At 40.3% G+C, this 19580-nt stretch overlaps 1 protein-coding gene across 4 annotated transcripts; it reads right to left on the minus strand.

Annotated features, from left to right (window-relative positions):
• Positions 1-5480: 5480 nt before the first annotated feature.
• ewsr1b (EWS RNA-binding protein 1b) lies at positions 5481-17801 on the minus strand. Of its 4 annotated transcripts, none has more exons than XM_083644800.1 (16): positions 17743-17801; positions 17177-17213; positions 16694-16745; positions 16194-16332; positions 14752-14947; positions 14375-14631; positions 14087-14237; positions 11018-11055; positions 10399-10425; positions 10149-10264; positions 9896-10025; positions 9635-9748; positions 8194-8323; positions 7993-8093; positions 7611-7860; positions 5481-5864 (listed from the first exon to the last, which is right to left on the minus strand). In XM_083644800.1, exons 1-16 carry the CDS (start codon positions 17756-17758, stop codon positions 5828-5830), a joined length of 1791 nt encoding a protein of 596 aa, XP_083500926.1. In that variant the 5' UTR covers positions 17759-17801; the 3' UTR covers positions 5481-5827. The 4 variants fall into 4 exon arrangements, with proteins under 4 accessions (XP_083500926.1, XP_083500925.1, XP_083500924.1 ...); XM_083644799.1 differs by having other exon boundaries at positions 11018-11052; positions 16194-16335; XM_083644798.1 differs by having other exon boundaries at positions 16194-16335.
• Positions 17802-19580: the final 1779 nt, after the last annotated feature.

Below are 19580 nucleotides of genomic sequence, written 5' to 3' on the forward strand. Positions count from 1 at the left end.
TCGGTGGGAATGAATCAAAGCGCTTCAGCTCCTTATCGATCAATCACGACCACTGACTGACCAGTGGCGGCATCACGCTCAGTTCATCGTTCCCTGCAAATAGGCTCAGCTGCTCAGTCATGTTGCGCCGCCTCTTGCACTGAATATGTTGACCTGCTGTAGCTTAGACCAGCAGAGCGACTCGGTGGCACATCCCATTATAAGGGATAACCGCTCGGCAGAAGGGAAAAACTTAACCCCATGTTCCCCGTTTACCGACAGACATGTCGATATAGATAGCCTATAGGGCCTATTATTTACACGCCCATTTTCCCCTAACAAGGTAATAATCTTAAAATCATTTTAGAATTAGGATATAAATAATCTATTAGAGCAATTAACTCCAGTAGGCCTAATAATCAAGGATGTATAGAGGGCAAAGATCAATTGCGTTATGACAAATTCATAGACTAAGACTATTAGCTACAAAAAGCAGTCTATAGCCTACTTATATAAATCATGCACATCATAATTGATTTTGTTCATAGGCTATTGGTGGCTGTGCTACTTGACCAACTACCCAACTTTTCATTTGCCACCACATCAATTAGGCTATAGTGACATGGTAACACTTAACTTAACAATTATAAGTATTAGTTAATGTTTATTAACTACGGTAACCATTAATAACTAACCCTACCCTTATAACCTAAATAAACTATTATGAATACATTAATTATTACCTTTAACATGAACACAAATAGTAAATGACAACTAGACACATTAGTTAACTGTTAATTAAGGGTTAGTTAAAATAAGCATTAATTAACCCTTAATTTAGTTACCCTTATTGTAAATTGTTACCAGTGATATATAGGTCTACTCTACAGCCTACACACAAGTAGCTTTTAGCCTAAAACAAGTCGGTATAGGTAGCCTATAGTCTCTAATGGGTTTCTAACCTGTGCCATATAAAGTGACATAGCCTACAGCCATGTAGGTATATGGGTTTCTAACCTGTGCCATATAAAGTGACATATAGCCTACAGCCATACCTCAACACTGTTGCAACACCACGGTACAGGGTATTATAGCCTACGACCAACTTCCTACTAGACAGCACAGGCGATTAAATGACAAGATGAAAAAGACACGCTTGCATGTCAGTGAAGTTCCTACCTTGTCTAAAAGTCAATATTCAGATGAATCGGTTTGTAGAGATGGCAGTCTACCCAAGCAGGCCTTAAAAGTGTGTGACAAAGTAGCCCATTCAAGAATGCATGACTGGATGCAGCATGATAGGAAAATGGATCTTTGTTGCACACATGACAATCAGGGGCGCTTGCTAGTGTGCATGGGGCAGGACTACTTTTAGGGCGCCCCAAACTGAATGGGGCCCTAAGACAGGGGAGACTAGACTAGACAATTATTATACTATTTTAGGGTGGTGCAGTAATATCTAGATGTGTTGTTGCTTTTGCAGTGTTAAATAGTCAGGAAAATAGTCTAAAATGTGTTGAATTGTCTCTTCATATTGTTTCCAAAGCCAAAAGCTGCAAGAAATTACAGTGACAGTGTTCTTGGTTGTCTGACGCCTTAACAAGAGGTTACAACTTTTGCTTACCCTATGTTTGGATAGTTGATCAACATTTATGTAAAATACATCTGAATTTCAGGTCACAATGGAATGAGGTGCGTTTGAAAACCTCGGGACAACTTGTTTGGAGCTTTAAAACAATGTTTCCCCACCAGGTTGTTTCCCCTCCCTAACAAACAGCCTGTAAATCTGTACTCTTCCACTCTATTGGAGCTGCTCATGAACAATTGTTTGAATTTCAGCAGCAGGCCCGCTGCCAAGAGGGGACGGCTTGTTTTCATTTAAAAAGAGGCATGTGTCTGTTTAAGAAAGAGAGGGAAGAAGGGAGGGAGGGTGGAAGAGAGAGAGAAAGAGAGACGAGGCAGCGAGAGAGAGAGAAGGTCGGTGAGATCATTTTCTGGGCCTGGGTGAATCAGCTTTTATGTGTCAGAGAGAGAGAGAGAGAGAGAGAGAGAGAGACATCATCACTCTATTAATCCAACATGAGCAACTGGCCACAAATGGAGAGACCACTTAATGATGTCAGCTGTGACTGTTTCCCCAGAGGGGCTTCAGTGTGTGTGTGTGGGGGGGGGGCACTTTGTAGCATATCAATAACAAGACTGGGCCAAGTGAGACTAATGTACAGAATTGTGGTGTTAGGTGAACATAATGACAATGTGGCTCCTTATAATAACCAAGTATAAAGGAACAGCTCACCCTAAAATCCAAAATACATATATTCCCTCTCACCTGTAGTGCTATTTATCCATCTCTATTGTTTTGTGCTAGTTGCCTGAGTTTTGGAGATATCAGAAGCAGGGTTTCTGCCTTCTCTCCAATACAATGGAACTGGATGGCACTCGGCTTGTGGTGCTCAAAGTGCCAAAGAAATACATTTGATAAACTCAACAGCAATGTCTCTTTCCAGAAATCACGACCCCGTTACTCAAGATAATCCACAGACCTTGTTATGAGCAGTTTCATGGAGGAACTATTTTATTTTGACCCAACTACACCCACTAGATGCTAGCTAGTTCCTACATGAGACTGCAAAAGAAAATACGGTAGTCCCTACATGAAACTGCTCACAACAAAGTCTGTGCATTATCTTGAGTAACTGGGTCATGATTTCTGGAAAGAGACAATGCTGTTGAGATTTTTTGTGGTGCTTTGAGCACCACAAGCCGAGTGCCATCCAGTTCCATTGTATTGAAGAGAAAGCAGACATCTCTGCAGCTATCTCCAAAACTCAGGCAACTATCCCAAAATGATGTAGATGGAGAAATAGCACTACAGGTGAGAGGAAAAATATGTATTTTGGATCTGGCCCTTTAAGTTGGTATCCCATGTATTTCTTTCTGTGGGATGAACCTGCGTCCTTTGGGTGAAAGGCAATCACTTTACTCACTATGTCAATATGATTCAGCTTCATGTTTTTTTTCCAGTCTAGCACAGAAACATAAAGATATGAAGGATGCTGTTATAATTGCTCTCTGCCACAGCAAAGCAGATGCTGAGAAATCTGATGCAAACCTTCAATATTTAGTCATAAGAAGATACTTAGAAGATGCTGTGAAGGATGGAACCTTCAATGTCACCACAGATTAGTTCAAACAGAAACTTAAGCAGGATTATATAAGTGGTAACCTTGTAGGTGTATTAAAATAATTTGCAAGAGATGACATCAAACGGCTGTAAGAACGCCTTAATAACCATATGTTTAACAGATGCTTGAATGAATGAAACGTGCCAAGTGTTGACATCTGTGATTAATAACATTCCTTCATTCAACTTGATTGCCTTAAAGGGGAATGCTGCTGTATTTAAGAAATTATATGGTCTAGGACAGTCCTTTCAACTTTCCATCCAATTTGTGAACATGAACTATTCTCTCCCAAAGCCAGAAATGAGAGTAGCTATGAAGGCCTGAGCCTGCAACGATTTATGATGGTAAAGATGTTAAAGATCACTGTGATTTTCTGGCAAAAAAAAGTACCTTTTATGATTCAGAACTGATGCCACAATATAAAAATTAAGTTCATTCTGCATTTCAGTCAGTTGTCTATAGTATTGTTATAACAGTTGCACATATTCTCAATTATTTTACTCTTGCAATTTAAGCAAGCTTCATCAGTTTTGAAAATGTTATAAATGGCAGAGAATACTTAACCATCGTTGTCAAGGCGTTACGACAGAACACTGATTAAGGTTGCATTGACTAATTCAAAAGTAAAGCCCTGAAGACAGCATATTCAGACTTATCCAGTCTTGCCTGTGAAACATATTGTAAACAGTGCCACCTTGAGGCCAATTACTAGATCGACTGAACTGAGTACAGGGCTCAAATACCCTCTATTACTTAATACAGTCTATGTCAAATACAATAAAATACCAGTATCTGTAATACTGAATCCAATACAAATCAGCCTCTCTTTATCCTACTAACTAGGGGAAATAAAAAGAAAGAGTTTTGTACTTTCGGAAGTCAGACATCCAGAGCAGAGCCATGCACTACTCTCCTCAACTGACCAAGTGGTCTGGATGCAGAGATGCTCACAAGTAATTCTTTGCAAGTCCAAGTCAAGTCTCAAGTCTTTGAGCTCGAGTCCAAGACAAGTCTCAAGGAGTCAAGTCTCGGAGGCACTAATTGCAACTTTCACTCAATTTCTTATTTGTAATGTTATATTCTTCAAAAGGTGGGTTATCATTCATTCATTGCATCATAGCTATATTTTTGTCTTGCTGTGTCCTAAGCAAAATGTAGTCGGGTAAAGGGTTCAGAAATCAGGGAAAGGGGGTACTGAAGCCAAAACAGTTTGAGAACCACTATACTAAAACACTGGTGTGGTATGTTGCTCTCAGGTGAAAACTAACTCCTAAATGTAAACTTTCCAGGAATTAAGATCATTTTGTACTTTATCCTGTAGATTTTCTTTCGGATTCATAGAGGTGGGAGACATTTTCTCAACCCTCTGAGGAGCATGAAAATCACCAAAATTGGAGTTAGAAGGGTTTTTCACAGGACAGCAATTTGAATGAAGCTCCACCCCATGACACATTTAATTACATCAGAGCACAACTTGATATTGGGTACACAAGTATTCTATAATAAGGACTCTATGGCAGGCTTGTAGGCTTACTTAGATGGGCTCCATCACCAGTCTGACCCTGAACCCACTTGTTCATTATACATAAGGTAGATTTATTTGCATCATGTTGCATCGTCATCATGTCTAACCATTGTTCACTTATCATTTGTACTCTTAATTTCTTCACAGCTGCAGTGAGCAGATCTCCCTAGAAATAACAATAAAACCCTATTACAATCACTAATTACATAAAAATCAAGGACTTCCGGGGTCCAATTCCCTCAAATTCAAGGAGGAAACATGGCATAGTTTGAGACACGGATCAAGATTAATTAGTTACAAGACTGAGAATTTCTGTAACGAAAACTAGCAGGCTTTTTGGAAGTCCACCCACCCACCCAAAAAAGAGGCTTGAATGTGAAAAATATCAAGACTTCAATTTCTATTCATGCTATATATATATATATATATATATCCTAGCACTTTCAATGACTATCTTTTTCAAAAACTTTCAAGGTCTTTTTTTTCTTTCAAGGACCTGTGGGAACCCTGCAGATTTCAAATTCATCCCTATCGAGCACACACTACTCAAATAATACAAAGAAATGTATGCCTGCACATACTGCTGACATGAAAACATTAAAAAAATAATCATGATAGAATCAACATTTGTGATCTTGAATGATGAATGTGTTCGTAGCATAGCTTCTAAAAGATGACTGCAGAAACCAATAACTTATCGAGGGACTGTGCATCCAGATTTTTTTCCTTGACTACTCGCACACCATGACTACTAGTAAAATGTTGTAAAAATGTAAGAGTCTCTACTTCAAAACCATCAAATCGGTAATTTTTATTTCCCAAATTTGCTGTTACATAGTTTCAGTGTTGGGGAATGAGGCAAATTACAATACAAAATGAAAAACCTTGCATTTTACAATACACTGTCAAAACTAATCTGCATTTAGAAAAAAATCAAAAGCAGAAAGAAAAAACATGAACAAGATGAGAAGATAAAGTATGATACCCAGGGTAACAAATTAAAAAAATAACTAGAAACATTTATGAGCTGAACAAAACCAGGATATTCAAAAGCAGTTCTATAACCATTGATACATGGAATCATAAATTAAAACTTCTTAAAAATCAAATTCCGGAAGAAGAAAACTCATGACGTTGTTCAGTAGGGTCGCTCTCTGCGTTCCCCGCGATGGTCCCTGGGGAAGGACAAGACGACAGTCAACAATCATGACTTTATTTATCAGGACTTTATTTGAGAATAAATTGGTTAATTCAATTGTATTTGCTTTAAATATATATATGAAAAAGTCATCTATTTGGTGGCTGGTAACATTTGAGCATTCACTGGCTGGTGGACAAAAAAACAATAATTTTGCACCCTAAGAAATAAAGTCCTTAGAGAGTAGGGCTGTCACTTTTCATTCGAAATTCGAATGCAACTTCGAATGTGGGGGAGGGGTTCGTGTTCGATATGTACGGTAAATTGACTGTTCGATTTTTTTTTTTTTTTTTATGAACCAAAATTAACTGCTGCTTGCTGGTAATGTTAATCCCATGTCAGAAAAAGTCTCCAGATTTGTCGCGTTAGTCTCTTCTGAGAAAGATTGTCTCCAGGGTCTGAAAAGTTGTCTCGAGTTGGATGCAGCCAAGTTTGTGAGGCAGTGTTGTGACTGTGAGCGTCCAAGCTAACACGTCGGGCTGATGCCCGGTGGCCTGCAGTGGGTTGCACCAGCTGTGCGTAAGTTGAAACGTAAGCTAGTTTGAACGTAAAGTCTCACTAAGTCAGAGTTTACGCACTACTAAAAATATTTGGGTTGCACCAAGTGAAATAGTTACAACGTAGGCATAAGTTAGAACTTAAAATTTACACCTACGTCTTACTAGGTGTAAAGTCCTCTGTAAAATAGCAGTTGGCACGGATTGCAACTTGGCACCGTGGCGCATCGTTGTTTTGCGTCCGCAACGCGCTCTCCGTGATAAATTACACCCATTGATATTTATGACTCACGCTTTTGTTTCCCACAAGCTGCAGCACTGCATACAAATTAAAATAACCGCAACAATTTAGTGAGGCAGGATGGTGGTATAGCCTACAATACTGAGAGCTCACAGATAAACGTTAACAGTAATATGAACCTAAACGAACGTTACTCAATAACGTTCTCATTTGATTAGTGTTGATGAAATATGAAAGCACTAATTTGCGGTGGGCAACATGTCCTGTTTTCACTCCACTTACTTAAACAACCGTAAATAAACACCGTTTCCACCGTGCTTTTCACTGATTGGTCACAGATACTGTACACGTCATTGTCTGCGACACTATTTTGGTTAGTATGGACTTTAGGGTCTACTAGTTAAGATGTACCTTACGTCTCCGTGGTGCAACCAAACAAAGACACAACTTTAGTGTCAAACTAACTAGTTTGAACGTAGCAGTTAGTGTGGACTTTACACCCTAACTTAAGACAGAACTTACGTTCAGCTGGTGCAACAGGCTGCTGGACTGAATTATTATTATTTATTTATTTTTAATTAACCAAAAAACTTCGAATATATTCGAACGGATTTCGGGCAATTAAAGTTCGTTCGAATTTTATTTTGGGAAAAAGTGACAGCCCTATTAGAGAGTAGCTAAAGATGGTTGCTGAGTGACACAAGTACCCGGATGAGGGATCATTTTGGTTTTTCATGTTAATATTTAATGAACAGTTATGTAGTCACAGGTATGGGTTTCCTGGGTATTTATTTAATGGCTTTAAACATGTCTCGAACAATCAGAGTGGAGGACCAAAGCCATCTACGTTCTAGCGTAACATTAGCCAGTTAGTAATCCTGGTGACCAATACTGGCATTACCTAAAGGTACAGTAACTGTCATGATAAAACTACTTCACAGTTGGTATAGCGATGTTAGGACCACTTGAGGAGTCTTTCCCCTACCTCATATCCATCTTGCCTGGTGGGCCCATTCCTCTTCCACCTCTGCCACCCATCCGGTCCATGGGTGGTCCTCCACGCCCGGCCCCACGGAATCCTCCTCTGTCCATTCCACCTCGCCCTCTGAATCCGCCACGGTCACCTCCCCAACCTCCACGGAAACCTCCGGGGCCCCCCGGCCCTCCGGCTGGCCCGCCACGGTCCATACCTCTGCCGCCGCGCATTCCCATACCACCTCTACCTCGCTCACCGCCTGAAAGAAGTACAGCACTTGATTTGAGTCTAAACTGCACCGAGTATGTTTACAAAGTGTGACTAGGGAGCACTCTTATCTTTTTATCCTTAAATGAAGGAGTATGCCACAGAGAATGAAACAAGTCCACACCTGCAGGGGGAAATGGAGGGCCGTCTCCTAAACCTTCTGGTTTGGGAGCTTTGCACTGGTTACACTCCATCCTCCAGGCAAAGTTCTGGTTGCCACAACCCCTGGAACCATTTATAAAACAATTGAGTAACTATTAACAACAATGTTTAATGCAGAAGACGCATCAAATACACAGACATGGTACTACAGAGCAATACTTACGGGTTGGGACACTCCCAGTCTCCAGCTCTCTGCTGCATATTGCCTCCTGTAGGTCCACCTCGGCCCATTCCACCGCGGGGACCACCTCGTGGGGGAAAGCCCCCACGCTCTCCTCCACGGCCCATCATACCTTATAAGACAAGCAGGTGTGTTCCCAATTACATTTCAATAGACGTATCAATCACGGGGGGAGGTGATAAGAGTCATCATACCATGGAGTCATTCGCCAAATCTAAGTGTTGTTTGTTTTATCATTAAAGTCTATCGTACTTTCCTTCTAGTCTCTCATTATTGAAATTAAATTGAAGTACTTTTTCAAGCACATTTTTTTCATTTTCAAGGACTTCACGCAAAGCAAATAATTAATTTTCAAATATAATTTCATTGCAACAAATACTACACCTGGGGCCAGTTGCACCAACTGGTCTTAACTATGCCTGGTCGTAACTCCTACGTCGGTCTTAGTTAAGACCAGTTTTTAGAGTGGATTTTCCCCTGTTGCACCAACCGGGCTTACGTCTGGTCTTAACTACGCCGGTCGTAGCAATGCGAATGCCCCCTGATTGGCCCCAAAATGTGCCTCGCGCCGTCACTGTGCCACTACGCTCACAGTCCACTACTGTATGTGCGTCACTACACCCTCCCTCCTCCCACCTCCTGTGGAAGCTCCGGGGGAAAATGGCGGCGATTGAGTGCCAGAGATCTTACAGGCACAGGCACTTACGCCTCCTCCTGACCAGGCGTCATATTTACGACCAGTATTAGTGAGAAAAAGGCATAGTTAGTATTGCTCTGTAGTACCATGTCTGTGTATTTGATGCATCTTCTGTATTAAACATTGTTGTTAATACTTACTCAATTGTTGTATAAATGGTTCCAGGGGTTGTGGCAACCAGATTTTAAGCCATAGGTTGGTGCAACCGGCGTAGCTGTTAGGTCGTAAAGTTACGACCGGCTTAGCTTAAGACCAGTCGTAAGACCAGTTGGTCCAACTGGCCCCAGAGGATTTCACAGTGAGATCACCTGGTGTAGTCTTTGTTGCAATACATGTATATAACCTTTATTTAATCAGTTAACTCACATTGAGATAGAGATCTCATTTTTAAGTGAGACCCGAGTACATAAATGTATCCATACATCTGTTGTGTGTTAATGTAATTGAGACCCGAGTACATAAATGTATCCATACATCTGTTGTGTGTTAATGTAATTGAACTGTACCTAATGCCTCAGGGCAGCTAAAGGCTATGGAAAGTATTTTCTTTGTGGGCACAAAGGGCAGAGTAGTGTGAACATGTCCTTAGGGATTCAAACTCATGGATAATCAAAAAGGTTGACCGATACCAGGGCAGACAAAACCACTGAGAAATCACAAGTGTGCTATTTTGGGATGAAAAGGTGACTAGTTTGCATCCCTGCAGAGACATTGCTGACTATTTACCTCCACGACCCATCATGTCACCTCCACGACCCATCATTCCGCCTCTCATCCCACCCATCATGGGCTTGCGGCGTGCCATGGACACCTTAAGCCTTCGACCTTGGAACTCCTTGCCTTTTATAAAAATACAAATACAAAGATTAAAAGCCTTAAAACATGTATGCACAAATTACAAGTCATAGGTGAATGAATTTGCTTAGGTGCTATTAAAATATTTCAATAATATGGATTCTGTTCTGTTGCAGAGTCAATGCAACCTACCATCAAAATGCTCCACTGCTGCTTTGGCAACGAAGGGCTCCTCATAGGACAGGGTGGCATCTCCTTTGGGCTTACCAGAATCCTTGTCTGTGTATATGTTAATGGCAGGCTGACCCAATCTGCGGTTCATCTTAAGACACAAATTGGAATTTATCATTACATACAGTGTCCACCTTTGTTTTGCTCACATTCCTCAACATTTAGACTCTAAATGCTGAGAAATCTAAATTTGAGAGAGAAGAGCTATTCTCACCCTGATTGTTCCACTGTGCTTAAAGAATTCAGCCATCTCCTCCAGGGTGGCGGCCTCAGTCAAACCTGTGATGTAGATTGTGCTGTTCTCAGAGTCATCCTGCTCTTCAGGGCGTCCTGAAACAAACAAAAAGAAAATAAATTAAACTGCTGCAAATATGTAACTATATTGTTATTTCCTAACAAGTGATTAGCAAGTGATTTTTTTTTACACGTATTAAAAAGGTCCAACATAGCAAGAATATACGTACCCATTTGACGCTCTGAGTCACCGGGTCCTAATCCATCCATTGAGGGGGGAGAGAAAAAAGATAAAGAAAAGTCAGTGTGCTACTTGCGCCCAGCGTACAACTCCTGAGAATATTACGAAAAGATAATCCAGACATTCCCTTAGACACTGTCAGCCATATTGCAAAGTTGAAAATGGTACCTTATGGTAGACCACATTTCCCTCTCAAGTGAAATATTGATAGTGGAAAATAAAATACCTCAAACCCTTTTTCAAATAATTTTGTGCCATTTGAGAAGCCTCTAAGACCAGTTAGAAATCCTCAAAAAACCAAGAAATTCAGTCCATGAGATTTGTTAGGGAAATAAGAACCGACACCTTTGTTGCCAGTGGTAATTTGTCATTAACCCGTCAAAAACTCTCATTGTCAAACCATAAGCAGTGACTGAAAAAAACAAATTATACCAAGTACCCCACAAAAAAGGTCTCAGGCATCAAAAAATGATTACCCTATATTTTCAGATGTGTTCATGTAAATATGTTGCATACCGCATGTAGCATGTGTCAATACTCGGAAGCGTATTTGCTCAAAAAGTTTAAGGTTTGGAATGGACTAACCAGTGTAATACTCGTTAACTTACCACCAGGCTTACTGAAGCCACCTCTGTCTCCAGCGCTGCTATGGAAGAATAAATGCAGATATGAAGGCGAGTTCCCTTTTACAGCCACTTCCACGCCTCCAACCAAGTGGCTTGATTAAGGGAGTAATGAACACAGTTCTAACTAGCCTAACAGCAACTAAGAACTCCCCAAAATGAGAAATATACAATCCAATCGAGGGGATATGGGTTATTAACTATTATGGCATTTCTTTGCTAGCTGACCATAATTTCAGTGACAGTTTTCAGTAGTGGATACAGTTGAGTAGAGGTATATTAATGACTAACACATGTTCATTGCCATTGAAAAATATGTGACAAAAACCCAAACATTTGTACAAAAGTAGAAAGATTTCAGATGCATTGATTGCATACATAATACTACCCATGACAAAAACCCAAACATTTGTACAAAAGTACCTGAAACAAGCCTATACACAACTTTACACTACTAACATTAGGTTTCTAACAAAACTTAAGGCTGAAGCAGATATGTACAAAGGTTAACAAATGCAATGCATCTGAAATTTCACAAGATGATAAGGTGATCATATTCACCTTGTAAAAGAATAAATTAATACAAATAAAACGACAACTGTACATTGTTTTACTAAGATAAATCAACTCTAAAATAAAAAAAACAACTGATTTTATTTGGCGATGTTACAGTGCTTACCAAGGTTAAAAAATTAAAAACAATGACTTGTCCAATAGATAAACCCATCATGCTTTACAAAAAATAACACAATCCTCAGTTGTTGGAATAAAGGCAGACCCCGAATCTTTGTTTAAGCTCCCTCCTGCTGCTTAAGCTGCCGGCTCTGTACCGAGTACAGGTACTTTTTAGAGTATAGATGGTTTTAAATGGCTCTCACTGTTACCTGTACGGTATAAATGTGACAAAGCATGTTAAAAAGTGCTCAAAAGAATGTGATCAAACATTTGTATTCCAAATCACAAAACAAACATCTTGAACATTATAAAATGACATTATGTGACCCACCCCAAAATATTCCCCTTCCATACTAAATAAGCAACCCCAAACTGTAAATGTGGAGATGCTACTTGTACATTTTTAAATTATTAATAATAATAATAATATATAATAATGCAAAGTTGCTTGATTCATGCATAGTAATAGTTCTTGTATAACACAATATAATATTCACTGTTGTATCACCTATTGAGACTATACTGAATTTGAAGTGTGTGTGTGTGTGTGTGTGTGTGTGTGAGCGCGCAATTCCCTGCACCATAAAAATTTTGTAAAATTTGGCACAACCCTGTTATCCAAATATGTTAAGATTGTTGAACAAGAAATGTTCAAACTCCGTTTGATGAACTGTACCTCTTTTTAAAAAGGGGGAACACCTGCATTAGTGGAGCTCATAATTCTGCTGTTGTTCTGACCAGAGACTGATCAATTATTTAAAATGAAAGCTCTCCCAAAATCAAATACCGAAATATAAGACACACCTGTGATGTCACCAAGTTTTACAACCAGGAGCTGCTCTGTTAAAACTAACTGGGAGGCTGAATTTCTTGATTCAACATCTGTTTGACAGCAGTAACGGTAACCAGTCTGAAGCAGAAAATAGACAAATCCTTCAAAAAACACCCCTGGGCTTTCTCGGGACTACCTCTTCTAAATGTAATACCTAATTAGGCGAGCAGGATATCAGTGGGTCTGATTTGAAGTTGGGTCAAACCATTTCTGGTGATAGAGAACAGAGAATGTAGGTTGACAGTAACCAATCTGTCCCAAGGAATTCTCCTTTCTATTGAATTCATTTGATTAATGTGATGAGGAATTTCACCTTGATTGGATATTGAAAGATTAACCACAAATTATATAGAGATTCAACAACTACTACCAGTAAAATGGCCTCAGGTGAGGGAAAACTTTGATCACATTTCAGAATTAAACTAACGATTCAAATTCTTAGTACCGGTAATGCCAGTAGAAAAATCTCATTAAACTGGAGACCTCCCATTACGTTGCATTGTCTCTCAACATTTAATTAACTTAATCGGTCTGTTAATAGTTATGTTTTATTAACTTTGGTATTTCTTAAGGCAGGTCAGTTAAGAAAAAATTCTTATTGACAATGACACAGCCTGGCAAAGATAATCCAAAAACTGATAACACCAATGAATGTACCGGTACTTGATCGTTAACAGGGGACAAATTTACCAAGTGGAAAGATATTGTTCTTTTTTTTTATTTAAATGAGACCCAAATATTCATCACATGGCTGCACTCACTGCAGAATAAAGAATCCCTTTGTAATAGACAAAATATTTCAGGCCTGTGGTTTTAAAATCCCTTGAATTGTCTGCTCCATGCATCTGAAAAACTATGCAGGACACACTAAAAGGTATGTTTTCCAAAAAATCCATGATGATGAAATCCTTAGGATTTAAGCAACTTCTAATTGCATTTACCCTCATGGCAATCATAAGACGTCACCCTCCCTAAAACCACGAGCTACTAAAAATGCGAATGCACCACAAAAAGTCGTACTCGGATTTAAAATGTTCTGTTGAAATAGTGTGAGACCAATACCAGTGTTTAAACCTCTCTATAAGAAAAGCCATTGTAATTTAGCGAAGACAACATTGTTCCTTTTCATCCAATCACTTTAACCAGACCAATCATGAGATCAGCAACTCGCTAAATCGTCATCAGTTACCAAGAATATTTTAAATAATGGTCCATAATCAAATGATGTGCAGAGTAATAAGAGATGTTCCGTTAAAATGAATGTGCACAGCGCTTTGTTCAAGGTTTATCTACACACCTTTTTCTTACCTTTGGCCAATTCAGAGGCAGGGCTGAGAGACATTTGGGTGCCCATGCTGGAACTTAATATACATTTGATCATAGGCTTCAAACATCATGGGAGACTTAAGTTGTACAAATTGCAAATAAATCAACTTGAATTATTCAAACTATTCTTTGTGGGAACATGCCTCAGCCCTGCTCTACCTGGCCACAGCACCTGTAAGTGGAAATACAAGTGAGGTTAAGTGTGAAGGAGAGGGACTTACCCCATGCCACGGCCACGCCCACGGTGCATCATTCCACCTCGGTCAAAGCCATCTCTGCCAGGCCCTCTGCCTTCTCCCGCCCCCGGGTACCTTGCAGTATCTGATCCAGAGTAGCCAGAACCTCCACCTTGGCCATCCTGTCTGTAATTATCTTTAAAGGAACACCAGAATATCATTATGCTATACAATGAAGGGAGCATGTCTACAATGATTTAAAAAAAATTAGACTGCATTATGGGGGAATACAGGACAGCAATACTGTACGCAAGTTGAAAAACCAATACATACTGTAATGGTTGGACTGGTTGTAACTGGGCGGTCCACTTTGCTGGCTGTACTGGCTGGGCGGAGGCTGCCCATAGGAACCAGCTTGAGGAGGGTAAGCAGATGGCGGAGTCTGCTGCTGCGCTGGGGGCTGCTGCTGGTAGCTGCTTTGCTGCTGGCCATAGCCTCCCTGCGGAGTCTGGTATCCAGGCTGCTGCTGGCCATATGCTGCTGGCTGGGAATAGCTGTTTTGGTTGTAACTAGCTGGCTGGCTGTTAGCACTGTAAGTAGTGGAAAGACAAACGACAAACAGACCAAAAAAAGACCATTATAGTATCATGTTGTTCTATACACAAATTGTTTCTTTGGGACCTAGCCTAACCACAGTGGAAGGCACATACCTCTGGGGTGTAGTGGGAGCCGCCTGTTGGCCATATCCAGGGTAGGCAGACTGGGCAGCGTAACCTGGCTGAGAGCCGTAGGACTGGGCAGCAGCTGGAGCAGCAGCAGCAGGAGTGCTGTCATATCCACTGGCCCCATAACCCTGCTGGGCAGACTGGGAATAGCCAGCACTGGCCTGGGCAGCAGGGTAGCCAGCTGTGGAAAATGCAAACAATTAGATCAGAAGCAAAGTCTTAATATTTTACAAGTTACAGTCAGTAAAGAGGGATTGTGTAAAATCAAGCTTTGATTTCCTTTCAATTTTATAGACTATAGCTGGCATAAGCATATTGTGTTGATTTGTCTGTTAGCTTGAATGGGTCAAGGTGGACAGAAGGCAGGTCTTCACATAACTACAGAGAATGTTGAACATTTTTATTTTTGGGAGGAAAACAGAAATCAGAAGCAGACAATCGAAGTTAGATGCATCTCCTGTCTCGTCTCCTTTTCCAAATGCATGTATCAACATGAAATGTGAGCAGAACTTCTTTCAAAACATAAGTTCATAACCCGACATTAGCATACTGATGCAACTTTTTGATTGGAATTTGGAAACCCTCAGTGTGTTGCTTCCACCTGTGTTTACCCTGCCTTTTTGACACAAAATGGCCCCCGTGAAAACGGTCAATTATACCTTTACCAGTCCTGGGAGAATTGAATGGGAGTGAATAAGCCTGAGAGGTTTGGTCAAACTCATTTCAAACTGTAAAAATTAACATTATAGGGATGGGGAAGTATGTGTGTACCGGTATATATATTACTAGGGACAGCGCGCTTGATTCCTAGGCTTGCGCGCTGGCCCTGAAGCTCGCATTCGCAGCTCGGCCGCGGGGCTGCTGTGTGGCCGATGAGACCAGCATCACAGATGATGTCACAGTAGGATTTATGACATCACTGATGATGTCACAGTGGGATTTATGACATCACTGATGATGTCACAGTGGGATTATGACATCACTGATGTCATCAGTGTATTTTTTTTGTTAAAATTGGCTAAGTGGGCTCTGTGGTGGCATCAGGCTCCAGTCTCCACTGTGTGTGTATATGTATGTATATATATATATATATATATATATATATATATATATATATATATATATATATATATACTGTATAATATATATATCAGTGTTTCCCCTACCATTCTACGCCAGGCCAACGTTGCCTGTTTAGCGTCGCCAGCGAGGGCCCCCACCGTCGCGGTCGGGGTACGTTTCGAACTATTCCAGTGAATAGAAATTATTTTCTTTCCTTGTGGCAACTGAGGGGGGATGTAGCTATACCTTCTCGTGTCCAACAACACGGAATTTCTCCTCTACCCCTGTTAAATCCTTTTGCATATGGCTTCAAGTGGAGCTACTTGGTAACGACTCAACTATCCCTTAATAATCTAGTAACTGACCTGCTGCTGGTTGCCCATAAGAGGATCCATACTGTTGTTGCTGTGCAGTGTATCCTGCAGCTGCTGGTGCTGCCTGGGTATAAGTGGCATCAGTGGCAGCAGGCTGAGCATATTGACTGTAACTCTGCTGGCTGTAACCCTGCTGAAAGAAAAGGGGCATAATTTAGCTGTTGGCAAGAAAAGCAATAACTTCAACAAGGTAGGTAAACTTATTGGTTGAAACATGCTTTTAACTCTAGCACTGCTGACCCCCTTTTAGACTACTGTATTTCAGGGAATCACACCACCAATTTCCTGCAGTAAATAAATACCAGAAGTGGGCGAATCACTTTGAACTCATGTTGTTCCAGCTCTCATTTAACATCCTTGCGCGTATGTGTATGAAAATAGAAATGTACATTTTATTGATTTGATCAATTAAATCAATGCTACAATCCAACATAACGGGCCTAAATGAGTCTAAATCATCTATTATCTAAATCACTAACTAAAATGCTCACCTGTGCAGACTGTCCATAACCTTGAGCAGCCGGTGCAGCATAAGACCCATACCTGTAAAAACACAAAATTTTTATTTATTTATTATTATTTTGTGGCTGCAGAGAGGAAATGTTTTGTCTTCCTTCTTTGTTAATGTTGTTTTTCAGGTAAGCTCTGGGTGGTGAACAGAACGGTTTCACTTTCCATTAGTTTAGCTTGCTGTGGGGAGATGGCCACACAATGTAGAACAACTAAATGCCACAGTATATGTGATACATAAAAACAACTTAAATCAACCTATCACGTTATGTTGTATATTCATGTTATGCGTGTAAAATGCATTGATATTCTGACTTCCCCGGTATCAAATTTCCTAACTAGCAACCACTGACTGTATCTAGCAACCTAGAAACTCCCTGACTTGAATTCACAACCACGATATCCCGGAAATCCCAACACTGAATTAAATTTGATTCAAGGTCACAATATTTCATTATGCTTACCCTTGTTGGGCACTGGCCTGACTGTAGGAACTGTAATCTGTAAAAAAACAACAACACATGCAATAGAAAGTTAAACTATTGTTAACGTCTTCGTTGTACTCAAACCAAGCATACCCCCTTTGCGCGCGAGCTTCGCCATCAGCAGCTACGCTAATGTTAGCACTTAGCAACACATCACACAAACACGTCGTTAGGCGACAATAGCTAAACTAATACAACAACTCGATATTTTTTAATTGGTGCAGCTAGGTATTGCCGAAAAATTTATTTTTCAAAAAGCACCGCTTATTTATTGTTAAGGCCGTGGCTAATTTGGCAATCATTATCGACGACAGTATGTAAGAAAAAGCCACCCGGCAGATGTAGGCTAAGCTAGCTAGTAGGCCTTGTGCCCACTGCCCAGCTCTAACGCCCTTACTATGTGGCGATGTTCAGTTAAATACTAACTAAAAACATAGATTATATCCGACAGATCACTTATACAAATAGATTGTTCAATTAATTCTTCACATTACAATAAGGAAATCGCTCAAAATCGAGACAAAATATTGCAATTGCGCACTCACCCGGAGCCGTCGCCATTTTAGTGTCTGTCTCTGCGTCTGCGAAACGACTGAACCGCTGTGTGAGCTGGCCTGGTGAAAATGTGCTTCGTGCTTCAGAGAGGGCAGACAATCTCGCGAGAATACAACACTTTGGTGGGGCGGTATGGGGGGGCAGAGTACAACAACATGAAATATATTAATAAAGGATGTTATGATCCAAATTAACTCCTCCAAACCCAGATGACTGCACCAACTCAGACAAGAAGGTCGTCTGGGTTAACCTTATAATATGGACAATATGATTGGATTGGATTGGATTGGATTTATTTGACAATTATAAAAAATATATGCATACAGAAAAGGAATAGGCTACATACAATTAAAAACACAATAAAGCCAATTGGCTTATTTCCATTGTGGACCTCTGGGAGTGGGAAAGGGAATGGTGCAGAGAAGGGAGTGGTGAGGGGAACAGCAAGGAACATAATGTGAGCTACTATAAGCCCAACAGAACAGAACATACAAGGCAAATCACAACAAATCACAAATCATCATCAAACAGTACAATATACACATGTCAACGCATCTACACTCAAATTCAATTAATCGTTAAATGAACACTATAAAAATCCTATAAAAATAAAGAGTCATCTGCAACCAAAATAGATCAAATGGAGGTGGACAATAACCACTTTTTCATTGCAGCCTTAAAGCTTCTTTCTGTGGGCAGTTCCTTGCAAACAGTGGGTAACTGGTTCCACAGAGCTGTATATATATAGGCTATGTATATAAAAATGAATTTTGTCCCATAGAGCAGTGGTTCTCAAATGGGGGTCCGGGGGCCCCCAGGGGACACTTTGCAAGGGGGGTCCGCGAAAGGTTTTCAGGAAAATAAAAATAAAATATACCGTATATATATTTTTTGCAAAAGCTTCATAGTTCAAGAAAATGTTGTATGCTTTAAATCTAAAATGGTTAATGGATTACATTCTAATCTAACAAACCTATCAATTTAAAAGTCAAGCACGTTACCGTGGAAACAGTTAAGTTTAGCCCAAAGTCACAAATCAGAATGAGGGGGTCCCTGGTATATTTTCTATCTTGTAAGGGGTCCTTGGCTGAAAAACATTTGAGAACCTCTGCCATAGAGCTTCTAAACCTGTATGGAATCATATCTGTCCGGCTCCCTCTAGTGGAATAATTATGTCTCACACACCCAACTAAAATAATTGACCAGATAAGAAGGGACTGTAGCCTTCCTTATTTTAAAGGTCAGCCCCAACTTAATCTGAGCCACTCTCTTACCCACAGGTAGCCAGTTCAGCCCCTCAAAATGTGACGAGTTGAGATGAGTACATGGGGGAAGTTTGAGCACAGTCCTGACCAACTTATTTTGTGATGTCTGTAGTCTGTGCTTTATATGTTTAGGTGAGCCACTGTACCAGGAAGAGCAAGCATAATCATAGTGGCACTGCACTAAGGCCTCTGCTAATCTTTTCAAAGTGTTTGAATGAAGAAACTGAGATTTTCTTGCTAAAAATTAGTTTTTTTGGTTTACTTTGGTCAGGACCTTTAGTGCCATGTTCTCCCCTGATAAAGACTTGTCCAAGATGCAGCCTAGGTAGTTCACAGATTCTCTCGATGTGATGGCAGAATCCCCTACCCTCACCTCCAGAGCAAAAAGTCTACCCAGCCTGATCTTGGAGCCGAAGAGGATTGCTTCTGTTTTCCCTATAGTGGAGGGATAATTTATTATCTGATAAGCAGATGCACACTCTGTCTAACTCCTTGCTCAAAATCTCTTCTACCACTACCTTATCTTTATGGGACACAAGGAGCGCTGAGTCATCGGCATACAA

Source organism: Poromitra crassiceps, assembly GCF_964638095.1.
Source record: "Poromitra crassiceps genome assembly, chromosome: 10".
Lineage (NCBI taxonomy): Eukaryota > Metazoa > Chordata > Actinopteri > Beryciformes > Melamphaidae > Poromitra > Poromitra crassiceps.

Coding starts and splice junctions, on each gene's coding strand:
- ewsr1b (XM_083644798.1), bottom strand. Junction 11,056..14,086: donor GGGCGTGGCCGTGGCATGGG/GTAAGTCCCTCT, acceptor ATTCTTCCATAG/CAGCGCTGGAGACAGAGGTG. Junction 10,265..10,398: donor TGACTCAGAGCGTCAAATGG/GTACGTATATTC, acceptor TGTTTGTTTCAG/GACGCCCTGAAGAGCAGGAT.